The sequence below is a fragment of the Nyctereutes procyonoides genome, unplaced genomic scaffold, assembly GCF_905146905.1.
Source record: "Nyctereutes procyonoides isolate TBG_1078 unplaced genomic scaffold, NYPRO_anot_genome, whole genome shotgun sequence".
NCBI classification, from domain to species: Eukaryota; Metazoa; Chordata; class Mammalia; order Carnivora; family Canidae; genus Nyctereutes; species Nyctereutes procyonoides.
In genome coordinates this window covers 84,962,105-84,974,685 of record NW_026575140.1, presented here as the reverse complement: position 1 = coordinate 84,974,685, position 12,581 = coordinate 84,962,105, and the positions used below count along the sequence as shown (strand labels likewise).

General features: G+C 59.1%; 1 protein-coding gene across 1 annotated transcript in view; it reads right to left on the bottom strand.

Moving 5' to 3' along the window:
• ST14 (ST14 transmembrane serine protease matriptase) overlaps window positions 1–11,367 on the bottom strand; it is a 36,510-nt gene extending 25,143 nt beyond the window's left edge. The window contains exon 1 of the mRNA XM_055305609.1: window positions 11,193–11,367. Coding sequence (XP_055161584.1) covers window positions 11,193–11,273 — 81 coding nt within the window. The 5' untranslated portion in view covers window positions 11,274–11,367. The remainder of the gene's footprint in view (window positions 1–11,192) is intronic.
• Window positions 11,368–12,581: the final 1,214 nt, after the last annotated feature.

The window sequence follows — 12,581 nt, the reverse complement described above, 5'->3', positions numbered from 1 at the left end:
CGGTTCTTCGGGGGCTTCCTCCTAGGAACCCACCCTGGAGAGCCCAGCCGGCCACCCCAAGGCCCCCCCCCAAAGCCCCCCCATCCCAAGGCCCCCGCCGCCTGCCCTATTTTAAGCAACCAACTGCGGGCAAGGAACCTGCCCTGTGGGGCTGCGCCCTGCGTCTTGCCCCAGGACTCCCCACGCAGGGTCCCACAGAGGGGCTCAGTGTCGCCCTGAGGTCCCTGAGGCCTGCCCAGCCCCGAGTGGACTCCCTAAACCCTCCCGCCCTCTGGGTGACCAGCCCTCTTACTCTTGCCCTTTGACCCCGTCCCTGTCTTCAGCTGCTGGGAAATGGGTGAGGCTTCGGGCCCCGAGGAGGATCCAGAATTACGTGTGGATCTGTGACCTCAGGCCATCCAGGGGAGCAAAAAGCTGACCCAGAGCCAACAGTATCTGCTCAAGGAAGTCCATCACTACTCTGCCCACCTGGTCCGAGCGGGAGGGGAAGTCCCCGGGTCCTGACTCAGCCACTGTGGCTGCTCTGTCTGCGCAGAAACTCAGTAGTCCTCGCAGGCCCGCAGCTGGCTACTGCGGGGGTCACGCTGTGTCCCCTTCCCGGCTCCCTGCACCGCCCAGACCCTGCGCACGCAGCCGTGGGCCGGGGACCACACGCACCTGCAGCGAGACCCCGTAAGGTGACATCAAACGGACTGAGCGCAGGACCACCAGATACAAATCCCTTCCTTCCTTTTTGCGGGGTTGGGCTGGTTATCACCGGGATTAGGGGTCAGGCCTGGGAACCCCGAGCCCCTGGGGCAAATTCTTCTCACTGTGCCTCAGTCTTCCCCTCTGAAAAGTAGGTTAATAACCCCTTGCACCTTTTAAGTAGAGGTGTTGTAAAACGTAATTAGCTGATTCCTGCTAATGACAGAGGCCTACCTACTATCGCCCTTCGATTTTCATTTCTCCGCCCACAGTCCATCCACCTGCCTAAAGCGACCGAGGCCCATTCCTCCCTCCCGTCTGGGGGAACGCCTGGAGTTCAAGTTCAAACATTATGATGAAACAAAAACACTGTGCGGCCTCAACCATAGCCCATGGCCCCTGCCCTCTTGCCACTCGCCCAGGGCCAAAGGCACCAGGAAGGCGTCCTGCTCCCACCTGGCTCCCATCCCCCCCTCCCCTCGTCTGAGGAAGGCAGGGAGTGGCCTGGGGGAGAGAAGCAAGCCCTCCTAGGGACCTCCGCACCCTCACAGCCCAGAGGAGACTCACCTAGCAAAGCCATCAAGTCTGCCACCTACTTACATTCCAGGCCTCCGTCTACACTTCAGGTTTCCAGTCATTTCCAAAACATGTTTTTAAAACATTAAAACATATCTCAGGGACGCCTGGGTGGCTCAGTGGTTTCAGTGGTGGAGCATCTGCCTTTGGCTCAGGGCATGACCCTGGGGTCCTGGGATCGAGTCCTGCATCGGGCTCCCCACGAGAAGCCTGCTTCTCCCTCTGCCTGTGTCTCTGCCTCTCTCTCTTTGTGTCTCTCATGAATAAATAAATAAAATCTTTTTTAAAAAGAATCTCAGGGTCACCTGGGGGGCTCAGTCGATTGAGTGGCCAACTCTTGATTTCATGATCTCGGGGTCCTGGGATCCAGCTCCACAGTGGGTCTGCTTGGAGATTCTCTCTCCCTCTGCCCCTCCTCTCCCTCAAATAAACAGATAAATCTTTTAAAAAATCCATTTCAAATGCAATTATTTGCAGAACCTCAAAATAATAAAATAATGAACAGACTGGCTCAAGTAGCCTCAGGGCCCAGAAGGTGTCCAGACTATTCCTTGAAAAGCTGCCCTCAAGGACTGTGACCGGTTTCCAAGCCGTGCGGTTAGAGGACGCCTCACCCGAGGCCTTCCTGGGCGGCTATAGGAAGGCGGCCAAGGCTCACGGGGCTCTGGGGACACCTGGACAGTTGCCAGGGCTCTCAACCCGTTGTCTGCGTGCCACACAGCTCAGGGGAGAGGGCGGAGCCACCACGAGCATATTCATGATTTCTGCACATCTTTGTGCCATTTAGGCATTTTAAATACAGATTATCTCTAACTCCTATAATCAGGTTGCATTTCCAGATGAGGAAATGGGTAAAGGAGGGTTAACATCAAAAACCCAGATGGCTGGGACACCTGGTGGCTCAGCGCTTTAGTGCCACCTTCAGCCCAGGGCGTGATCCTAGGGTCCCGGGATCGGGTCCCACGTCGGGCTCCCTGCATGGAGCCTGCTTCTCCCTCTGCCTCTCTCTCTCTCTCTCTCTGTCTCTCATGAATAAATAAATAAATAAATCTTAAAAAAAAAAAAACTCAGCAAAACTCTATCTGCTTCTGGGGCCCAAGCGGTGAGAGGCCTTGCCCAACTCTGTATATGCATTTCCACCCTTGCGCCACAGGTGTAGGGGTGCTGACCCCCCACCTCTGACCTTGCTCCTAGCCGGGGAGCCCCACACCTGTACGGAGCTGGGAAGCTGCTCCCATCCTGCCCCGCTCAGAATGGCTGCGCTCCCCTCACCACCCCTGAAAACACAGCCCAAGGCTCGGCCCCTCCAGGGAACTTCCACAGACCATCTTAATCCACAGGATTTTCTCCTTGGGGCCTCCCCCCACCCCGTGGCCTGTACGCCCACTTGGCATCAATGATACCCCACTGTCATGCTAAGACCAGGCAGTCCTAGGGGGCCAGGGTACCCCAGTGTCTTCTTCATTCTGCGTCTCTCTCCAACCCCCTCTATGACCTTGGCCAAAGGTCATAGAGTTTGGTTGGTTGGTTGAACGACTGAGGGACCTCTCTTTCCACAGCCACGCTTGGGTAGCCTACCCCGGGCCAGCCGGGGATCTCCCGGTGCCAGGGCTTGCATCCCCTGCGTGCTTCATCCTCCTGGAAGGGGACAGAATGGTCGGTCCACACCCCAGGGTTCTGCTGACAGCCTCCCCGGCTCTCCAGTGTCACCCGGCCTGGCCACCTGTGCTGGGCAGCTCTACCCAAGTGTGGACTCTCCCAGCATCTTCCTCTCCTGGTCTTCAATTAAATGCACCCCCACCCCCCCAGGACACAACGTCTTTTGCAATCCCACCGGAGAATTCCAGATCAGTGGGAGAGAACGCCACCAGCAGCCCCCACTCCACTCTCGGCCCTTCGTCCTCCCAAGTCTGCCTGGGTCCTGTCCTGCCTGGCTCCTCTCCTGAGAGCCTCTTCCCACCCAGCCAGTGTCGCCCCTCCGGCCCCCAGTCACCGGATTCAGGGAGCACAGGGCTCTGCCAGGAGCTGCACAGCCAGAGATCACACCCGAAACAAAGCAAGAGAGACGAGAGCAGCGCCGCGCAGCCCTTCTCATCCTTCCCCCCACGACCCACCGACCCACCGAACCCGCTTTCTGACGTCTCGGCCCGTGCTTTTCGCACTCACTGCCTTTGTTACTGAGAGAACGAGGTTCCCCTGCAGGTGTGTGAAACACCACGGGGAGCCCCCTGTGCACCCTCCGCCCAGCTTCTCCCAGCAGAAAGGTGCTGCATCGGGATACCCAGTGCGGACGCAGGCCGGCGATCTGGGTCTCTCCTTTTCCTTCGCTCATTTGTGAGTGTGAGTTCGAAGTTCCACGGCACTGATCTCGGGCGTGGGGGGGCCCCGGCCACCAGCCCAGATAACGGCTGGTTCTGTGTCCAGCACCAAGATCCGTCCCGCTGCCCTTCGGGAACCACCGCCGCCTCCTCCCCGTCCCCTCCCCGCCCGTCTATCCTCCTGTCCTTGAATTGTCCTTTCAAAACCGGCACATAAATGAACCATCCAGCGTCAGTGTTTTAAGATTGCTGGCGTCCTTCACTCTGCACACTTCTCTGGACAATCCTTTGGTCATCGCGGGCACCGGGGCTTGTGCTGCTTTGCGCTGCGTCGTATCCACGGCAGCAGGCGCCACAGGCCGGCCTCCCCCTTCCCACCGCTGCCGCGCGGCCCCAAATCCACAGAAGCTTGGGGCGCCCCCCCCCCCGCCTCCTGGGACACCTCGGTTCCCAAAGCCTCTGTTCAGCCACCGAAGCGGGGCCCTAAAGCCAGAGTCCGGGGGCAGGAGCCTGGTGGCAGCACGCAGGACAACGTGGCCCTGGGGGCCCCTGGAGGCCAAGGGCACGCTCAGCAGCGTCCCCGCGGTGTGTCCTTGGAGGCGCGCAGACGCAATCCTGCCTGCCTCCCGGCACACCCTCGCTGGGGCAGCAGTGCTTTCCCTGGGTGCCAACCTCGGGCAGCACCGGCGACACCGAGCGGGAGGAGCAGGGCAGCACAGCGGCCCGATGGCTCCCCGGCCTGGCTGGTGGCCCGCGGACTATGCAAACTGTTTGTCACCTCTGGCCACCTCCTGCCATATGCGCATGGAGACACTGCCCACAACCCAGCGGCGTAACTCAAACATGGACCAGCCTGGGGCCCACGGGCCTTGGCCCATCGCCTCCCTTCCCCGGGGCCCCAGGTCCATTACCTGCCCAACAACGGCTCAGGGAGCACACACAAATAATCAAAACAAATAGTAATCATAAACGGTGACAGGCCCACTTGATGAAAGCTTACGCGGGAATCAAAAACGGGTTTTCAAAGAGTAGGTAATGCCACGAGAAAACTCTAGGATGCACGGTGGGTCGGGTCGGATGAAAACACAAGGTCAGGAAGCCTACAGGCACTTCCCATCCCGCTAAGCTTGCCTCCCTGTCTCCTCCCAGAGGCTCCCCAGGGGGCCCCTCCCTCTGTTTTAATCAGGTGACTTCCCCAGGGTCCCCTAGCACCCCAGACACCCCCCAGCCCCAGCCTCTCGCCATCTCAAGGCCAAGCACTTGCTCTTTCAGAATGGGAGAAAGGGGCTGCCTTGTTCCAGTCCATGGCTTGAGACAGTTAATACATGTTTGATGCACTGATGGACCACGACCTTAGCTGCAGAATAGGAATTAGATTATGACTCTATTTGGGGGAGAAAACGCATCACAAATATATTAACATCCACGTGAGTAACAGCCTGGGGGTGCTCAGTTGGTGAAGCTTCAGCTCAGGTCATGACCTCAGGGTCCTGGGATGGAGCCCCCCCTGCACTGGGCTCCCTGCTCAGGGGGAGTCTGCTTCTCCCTCTCCCCCTGCACACACCCCCCCCACTCGGACTCACTTGCACTCTCTCAAATAAATAATTTTTTTTTTTAAAAAAGGCCTTGGGAGATTGTAAGCCAAACTACTTACAGGGGTTATAAAACCCCAGGGAAAGAATTTCAGAGGAACTTTGCTTTCTACCTTGCATACTTTTGTATTGCTTGATAAAAACAAAGAAACAAATTAAAAAAAAAAAACACCTTCCTAACTTTTGTATTCAGAAAAAAAGTAATTTATTTTTTTTCTGTTAAAAAGCAGTTTCATTTAGAAAAATGCATAGGCAATACCAAATGATTAAAAATGCCTTTCTAGGGGATTCCTGGGTGGCTCAGCGGTTTGGTGCCTGCCTTTGGCCCAGGACGTGACCCTGGAGTCCCGGGATCAAGTCCCACGTCGGGCTCCCTGTATGGAGCCTGCTTCTCCCTCTGCCTGTGTCTGCCAGTGTCTCTGCCTCTCTCTGTCTCTCTCTCATGAATAAATAAATAAAATCTTTTTTTAAAAAAATGCCTTTCTAGGGCATTTTCTCTCCTTTCTCAATTCTTTTCATTTATCTGAGTTATCCAAATTTTCTTTAAATATGTATCTATCAGGGACGCCTGGGTGTCTCAGTGGTTGAGCACCTGCCTTCGGTTCAGGGCATGATCCCGGGGTCCTGGGATCGAGTCCCGCGTTGGGCTCCCATGGGAAGCCTGCTTCTCCCTCTGCCTGTGTCTCTGCCCCTCTCTCTCTCTGTGTCTCTTATGAATAAATAAAATCTTTTTTAAAAAATGTGTATCTAGGGCAGCCCGGGTGGCTCAGCGGTTTAGCGCCACCTTCAGCCCAGGGTGTGATCCTGGGGTCCCGGGATCGATTCCCACATCAGGCTCCCTGCATGGAGCTTGCTTCTCCCTCTGCCTGTGTTTCTGCCCGCCCCCCCCCCCTCTCTCTGTGTTTCTCATGAATAAATAAATTAAATTTTTTTTAAATGTGTATCTATTAGTCTTTTTTAAATGATAATTTTAAAGGGTATAACCAAATAAAAATATGGGGAAGGAAGAATTTACTTTGCATTTTCAGGAGCCACACAACAGACCTGGCTCTTACTAAGCTTGCCGTTGACTCCACATACTAGATCTCCTACGGTGCCCTGCTTGTTCTTCCTCGGCCTCCTCCTCACATCCCAACCGTGGGAGCAGGTGGGTTTTGTTTCCAGTGTTAGGGTGGGGCACCCAGCACAGCACTCACTCCCGACACAGATGGACACAATTGCTGGCACCCCACCAAGCCGGCCGTCCAGGTCCTAGTGACTCAGAATTAAGTCATCCGAGGTATTGGCCTTTCCCTCCCAGGAGGGTGTCATCTACAAAGCTGATAAGCAAACGCTCCGAAACTTCATCAGAATTGTTGGTAAACAAGAAATGGCACAGGAGGCAGGCAGGAGTTAGGAGCCGCCCCCAGGCTAACCGCACAGAGTGACAAAGGGACCCTCTTAGGCACAGTTGTTCGGCCAGACGCGGATCTTCCAGACCTCGCTGGTCTTCCAGCCCCCGGGACGGGGACACCACCACGACCCTGCAGATAGAAGAGAAGGCCGCAGACACAAAGGAGATGAACACAACAAGAGCTAGATAAAACCTATGCATATGGTAAGGCCTGTAAGGAGGCCAGGGAAATGTAAACAACCAGATTTGCTGGCCTGGGTAGATGAGTCTTTTCTTTTTTTTTCATTTTAAAACTGCCTTCATGGCTATAATCATGTGTATAATAAATAAAGCCACATTTTGTTCAAAGGCTTGTTGAAATCACACCTCCAGTCAGTCTCCTGGTCGACCGGATGAGTAACTTCATCAAAAGGGGAAACCAGACGCGTTTGGTGCGAGAGGTTTTTGTGGACTTGGGTTGGCGCCTGGTGCTCACCACTCTCTGCTTAATAACGTGTTCCCGTATTTTGCTGGGGATGTGCATCAATCACCATCATCTTTGGAATACAACTGTATAATGGCTTTGCGGTTAAGATCTAGGCTTTGAAGTCATGCAGATCTGGGTTGGAACCCTTGTTCTACCTCTAACTGCCTTTGGGTCATTATGCAAACCCTCTGAGCCTCAGTATTCTCATCTGTAAATAGGGATGCCCCCCCCCCATAGGGTTGGTGTGAGACTAGAGAGGGATGATGAGCTGAAATACACCTATTCAGTGACGGGTAGAAATGGCTGTTACCATATTCTGCTCTACCACTCCCCCAACATCACCACCTCAGGGAAACAAAGGCTCCAAGATTTGGACCAGTTTGCCAACTGCCCCCAGGAACCCAAGGATTCCGTTGCTAACCCTGGGCAGAATTTAGCAAATTCAGAAAATACTAGATTCCAAGACAGAAATTTTAGTAGAGACCTGCTTCTGGAAAGTCCTTAACAAAGAAAAAGAGGCAATTGATGTTCGAGAACTCCGAACTAACTGCAGACACCTTCTCACCCCTGCCAGCCTGAGCCAGAATTCTGAGAAGCCCAGGCGTTTCCATTGCCACCTATGAACTGCGAGCTGGCCATTGGAATCATGGTAAGCCCCCAGCATCTCAGAAGCATCCTAAGAGGAGGAGAAATCCAGTTTCTTGCCCAAATCAAACTAATTCTTTCCCGTCATAAGCCAGCCGGGCCTGAGCTCCACAGACGGACAGCCCTGTCTTAGCACCCTCGCGGTCCTAGTAGAGTAAGCAGAGCCAGACCACCTGGCTTCAAATTCCAGTCCCACTCTGACGTCAGGCAAGTTCTTAGCTCTCTGTGCTCCCACTTCCCTCACCTATGAAGGGGGAGTAATACTGCTAAGAGGCATGATTCCCGGAATATGCCCAACAGAAGCTAGCAGTGATCTAAACACTCCGTCCTGAAGACGTGGCCCTGGGCTGAGGGGCTCGGCCACACTCTCTTCCTCTAAGAATAGACTTTCTCTCTTGGGAGAGACATGAGCCAACAGTGTGGGCAGAACCAGAGGCCACAGGAGGAACTGACACCACGGGAACTCCAGCACCCAGGGGCCACCGGCCACCGCAGCGCAGACCGCCACCTGCCCCGGGAGCAAAGCATGAGAGGCCCAGGTGGGGTGAGGATGTGGCGCTGCCACCAGCAAGCAGGCTCGGAGCCGACCCACCCACGGGCGTCCCCATGGCTTTAGACGGCCCGGGCCTCCGACTGGGGCAGCCGGCAGGCTAGGGTTGCTTTCTCCGCCTGTTTTCCCATCTCCCAAATGAGGCCACGAAGGTCCAGGCCTTCCCGGGGCCGAGGGCAGCAGGGAGGCCCCCCTGGAGTAGCCAGGCTCCCTGTTCATTTACAGCACCTGGGGGCGAGCCCCCCCTAAAGAGCCATCCGGGTTCATCACTGCCCACCTCCGCTGCTCCTCCCTGCCCCCCTGTGCACACCTTCCCGGCACACGGGCCTCTGAGAGAGCCCAGCACGTGTTCAAGAGAACCCAGAAAGGAGGGAGTTTTTTTTTTAAGTTTTGTTTTGAAGGGGGGGGGGGCGGCGGGAGGAAGAGGGGAATGAGGAATCGGTCGTAGTGGTCATGGGCACACATAGAAGGGTCTTTCTTGGGCAGCCCAGGTGGCTCAGCAGTTTAGCGCCGCCTTCAGCACAGGGCCTGATCCTGGAGTCCCAGGATCGAGTCCCGCATCGGGCTCCCTGCATGGAGCCTGCTTCTCCCTCTGCCTGTGTCTCTGCCTCTCTCTCTGTGTGTCTCTCATGAATAAATGGATAAAATCTTAAAAAAAAAGGGGGGGGTCCTTTCCCATAGAAGCTGCTGTGCAAAGAGTGGTCTCATTCCCCAAAACTCCTCAGAGAGCCCCTGCGTTCAGCAGCGCAGGCCGGCCCTGCTGGGAGGCCAGTCCCCACCACCGGCCAGGTTCCTGGCCTCCGCGGGCCTCCCACCAAGACGACACCACCTTCCTGTTTGTCACCAGGCCTCTTCCAGCTCAGAGATCCAAACTGTGTACCTACACACTACAACTTACAGAGGGCTCGGATGGGAAGTGTCCCTTTCCATCCTTGCAACAAGTCTATACCATACATGTCATCCCCATTTCATAGTTACAGAAACTGAGGCTTCCAAAGATTAGGTCACATCTCTGAGGTCACCGGCCAGGAGAGGGGAGGCACCGGGTCCTGGCTTCACGCTGGACACTCCAGCCACATCACAATGGCCATATACACAAGAACCTCCAGACAGAACTCTTCTCCATCCATGCAGGAATGGAAGTAGCCAGAATCCAGAACTCAAAAGCACTGGTTCCCCTTTGGGGCTCAGCACTACCTGGCTGGGCTCTGCTGATGGGGTGAAATCAGGGGCAGCAGCTGTACCTCTTGGTCGGGGAAGGGGTCAAGGCCGAATCTGCAGACCCTGACTGCAAACACTGCAAGGTGATCCAGGGAGCAAGCTTCCTGCTAAGGCATGGGATGGGAAGGAGTACGTGAAGCCTTCCTGGAGGCATGGAAGTGAGCCTTGGGCACAGTCGGCTACTTTCTTCAGGACCCACTGCATCACGTCGAATTTTTGCACCTCTTAGCAGTACTCTCTGCACTGTCATTTCCTTAAGGGAAGCAGTGCTATCTTGTCTTGGGGAACCTTACCTCCAATAGTGCCGGGCCCGGGACTAGCCTCGGAGCTGGTTCAGTAGAACTTGGCAGGAGAGAGGACGAAGAGTGATCCATGTGAAGGAAAATCGCAGAATCAGTGAAGAGGGAAGAACCCGATGGAAGAGAGAGTGTGTGAGCCTCGCAGAAGATGAGAAAACCGGCAGGGACCAAGGGGAAAAGTAAGCAAGGGCTTGCAGGTGACAAGAGAGAGCTGGCTGTGGTGGCTCAGAGCGAGGCAAGGAGCCCCAGGCCCCGCCCCTGGGCGCCAAGACTGGCAAATCCCAGAAAGGGAAGTGGAGGGGGAAAAAAAACCCAAAAAACCCCAGCCCCGAAATAACAAATACCAAACAGCAGGCCCCCCACTGCGGAGGCAGGAGGCTAGAGGCCCAGCAGGCAGGTATCAAGGATTCGTAAACACGGCACTTACAGAAGGGAAAATAAAAGGCGGGCACGGGGTGGATGGGCCTCCAGCAGCGAGGCTGGGCGGGAAGGGCCCGGGCCTCCAGGCTGGCCGCCCTGACTGCGCTGCTTCTTTCCACACAGGAAGTCAAGTGTGGAGAAAACAAGGGGGCCAGGGGAGCTGCTCTGGGGTCTGGCTAGCCGCCGCAGCCCCCAGATCTGGCCTTCTGCAAACCCCCGGGGTCACCCCGCCAACAGGGGAAAAGGACCCGACTTCAGGGACCTACGAGGTCTGGCCCGGCCGCCCGACGGCGCAGTGCGGGGCAGCGGGTGGTCCCGGACCCGCTGCGGAGTGACGGACCCCCCCGACGCCCGCAGGGAGGAAGCTGCCTCCCAGGGCGCCCCGCCCGCTGCGCCCACGGTGCCCGCCCTGACCTGGGGCGCCCTGGGGCCCGGGGTCGCAGCGACGGTGCGGAGGCCTGGCCGGGCCGCCTTCAGGGGGCCGCCGCCGCCCCCGCCCCCGCGTCCAGCCCCCGCGTCCTGGGGCTCCCGCGGGGGCTCGCTGCTGTGTGGGTCGCACCAGGGACCTTCCGCGGGCGCAGCCCCCACCCGCGGCCTCGGCCCTCGGCGGCACCTGCGGACGGGGCCCGGCCCCCCGGAAGCCCCCTCGCGGGGCGCAGGGGCGCGGCGCCTCCGCCCGGCCCCGACGTGCGCCCCGAGCCCAGCGCCGGACCGCGGACGCCGGCCAGGCCCGGCCCGGGGCGGAGCGCGCCGCTCGGCGGGGACCGGGGCGCAGGCACCCGTCCGACAGGAAAGTCCACCTGCCGGGCCGCCCGGGCCGGGGGCAGCGGAGCGGGGCGCCTCGCCGCGCTCAGCCCGCGCCGCGGCCCCGGGACGCTCGGGGCGGCCCCGCCCCCTGCGCCCCCTGCGCCCCCTGCGCCCCTCCCGCCCCCTGCGCCCCCCCTGCGCCCCTCCCGCCCCCTGAGCCCCCCCTGCGCCCCCCCTGCGCCCCTCCCGCCCCCTGCGCCCCTGCACCCCGCGCCCACCTCGGGCCGCGCGCTGTACTTGAGGCCGGCGCGGAGGTCCAGGCGGCCGCGCTCGCCCTTGAGGGCGCGGCTGCTCTTCATGGTCCCGGTGGCGGGTCGCGAGTCTCAGCGGCGCGGGCCCCGCGGGCGGCCGCCTGCCATCGCCGTGGGAGCTCGGGGCGCGCTGGGGGCGCAGGGCGCGCGGGAGGCGCGCGGGGGGCGCGGGGGGCGCAGGTGCGCGGGGGGCGCGCAGGGGCGCGGGGGTGCGCTCGGGGGCGCGGGGGGCGCGCAGGAGGCGCTCGGGGGCGCGGGGTGCGCTCGGAGGCGCCGAGGGCGCGGGGTGCGCTCGGGGGCGCGGGGGCAGGGCAGGGTGCGCGCAGGCCGAGCCGAGTTCCGGTCGCAGCCCAGCGTGCGGCGCCGAGGTCCTCTCGCGCTCGCTCTTCCTGTCCCGGGCAGGTAGTTTCAGGGTGTGGCCTCCCCGGGCCCGCCCCGCCCCGCCCCTCGCGGGCCCGCCCTCCCGCCCTCCCGCCCTCCCGCCGCGCGCGGGCCCCGCGCCCCCACCCCACCCCCCAGCCCGGGGACCCGAAGCTGATGGACACGGAGACCCGGCGACCCGCCTGGCGGTGGCCCCTCGCCAACCGCGCCGCCCGCCCGGGTCCTGGGGAGGGACCTAGCAGCCCGCCCTCTCCCTCTCCCGGAGGTGACCCCTTGCGCTGGGAGACCACCGGCTGCCGCCTCCTTGATGCCACCCGGGCTTTCGCTCCCTCCCTCAGGCATCTGCAACCTCTCCCCACCTTGCTACGTGACCGGGTCTCAATTACAACCCTTCCAAACCCAAACAAGAACCACCACCGGCCCTAGACCCGGCCTCCGCCTCCACCGCTGCCCGCCTTCCTCCTCGCGGCCGCCTCTGCCCTCCGCCGGGAGGCCCTGCCTGGGCCGTCCAGCCGCCCCGGGGTGGGTGACCAGGACTCCAGTTGCTCCACCAGGTGCGGTCTTACCTGTTCCCAGCATCCTCACCTGTTTGCCGCGCCCCATACTCTTGATCCCAAGCTCAAATGCTCCCCTTGCCTGGATTCCGTGGTCCTCCTCTCTGGCCCCTGAATGTCAAGGTTCCCAAAGTTGTCTCTTGGGCCTCCCCTTTTTTCCCTACGCTTTCTTTCCAAGTCGTCTAAGGGCTTCAAGTAGGTAAATCTGCTTTCCTAACATTGACATCATGAAGGAGCGCCGCGTCTCCACTGAGAGCTGCTTGGGAACTTCTCCGTTTGTGAGCTACTGGTGTGACACGCTCAACAAATATTACCCAGCACATATTATATGCTCAGCACTGTCCTAGGTGCTGGGAAACAGGAGTAAACAAAAGTAAAAAGTCCTGCTCTGCAAACTTCCTTCCTAGATGTGGCCGCCTTC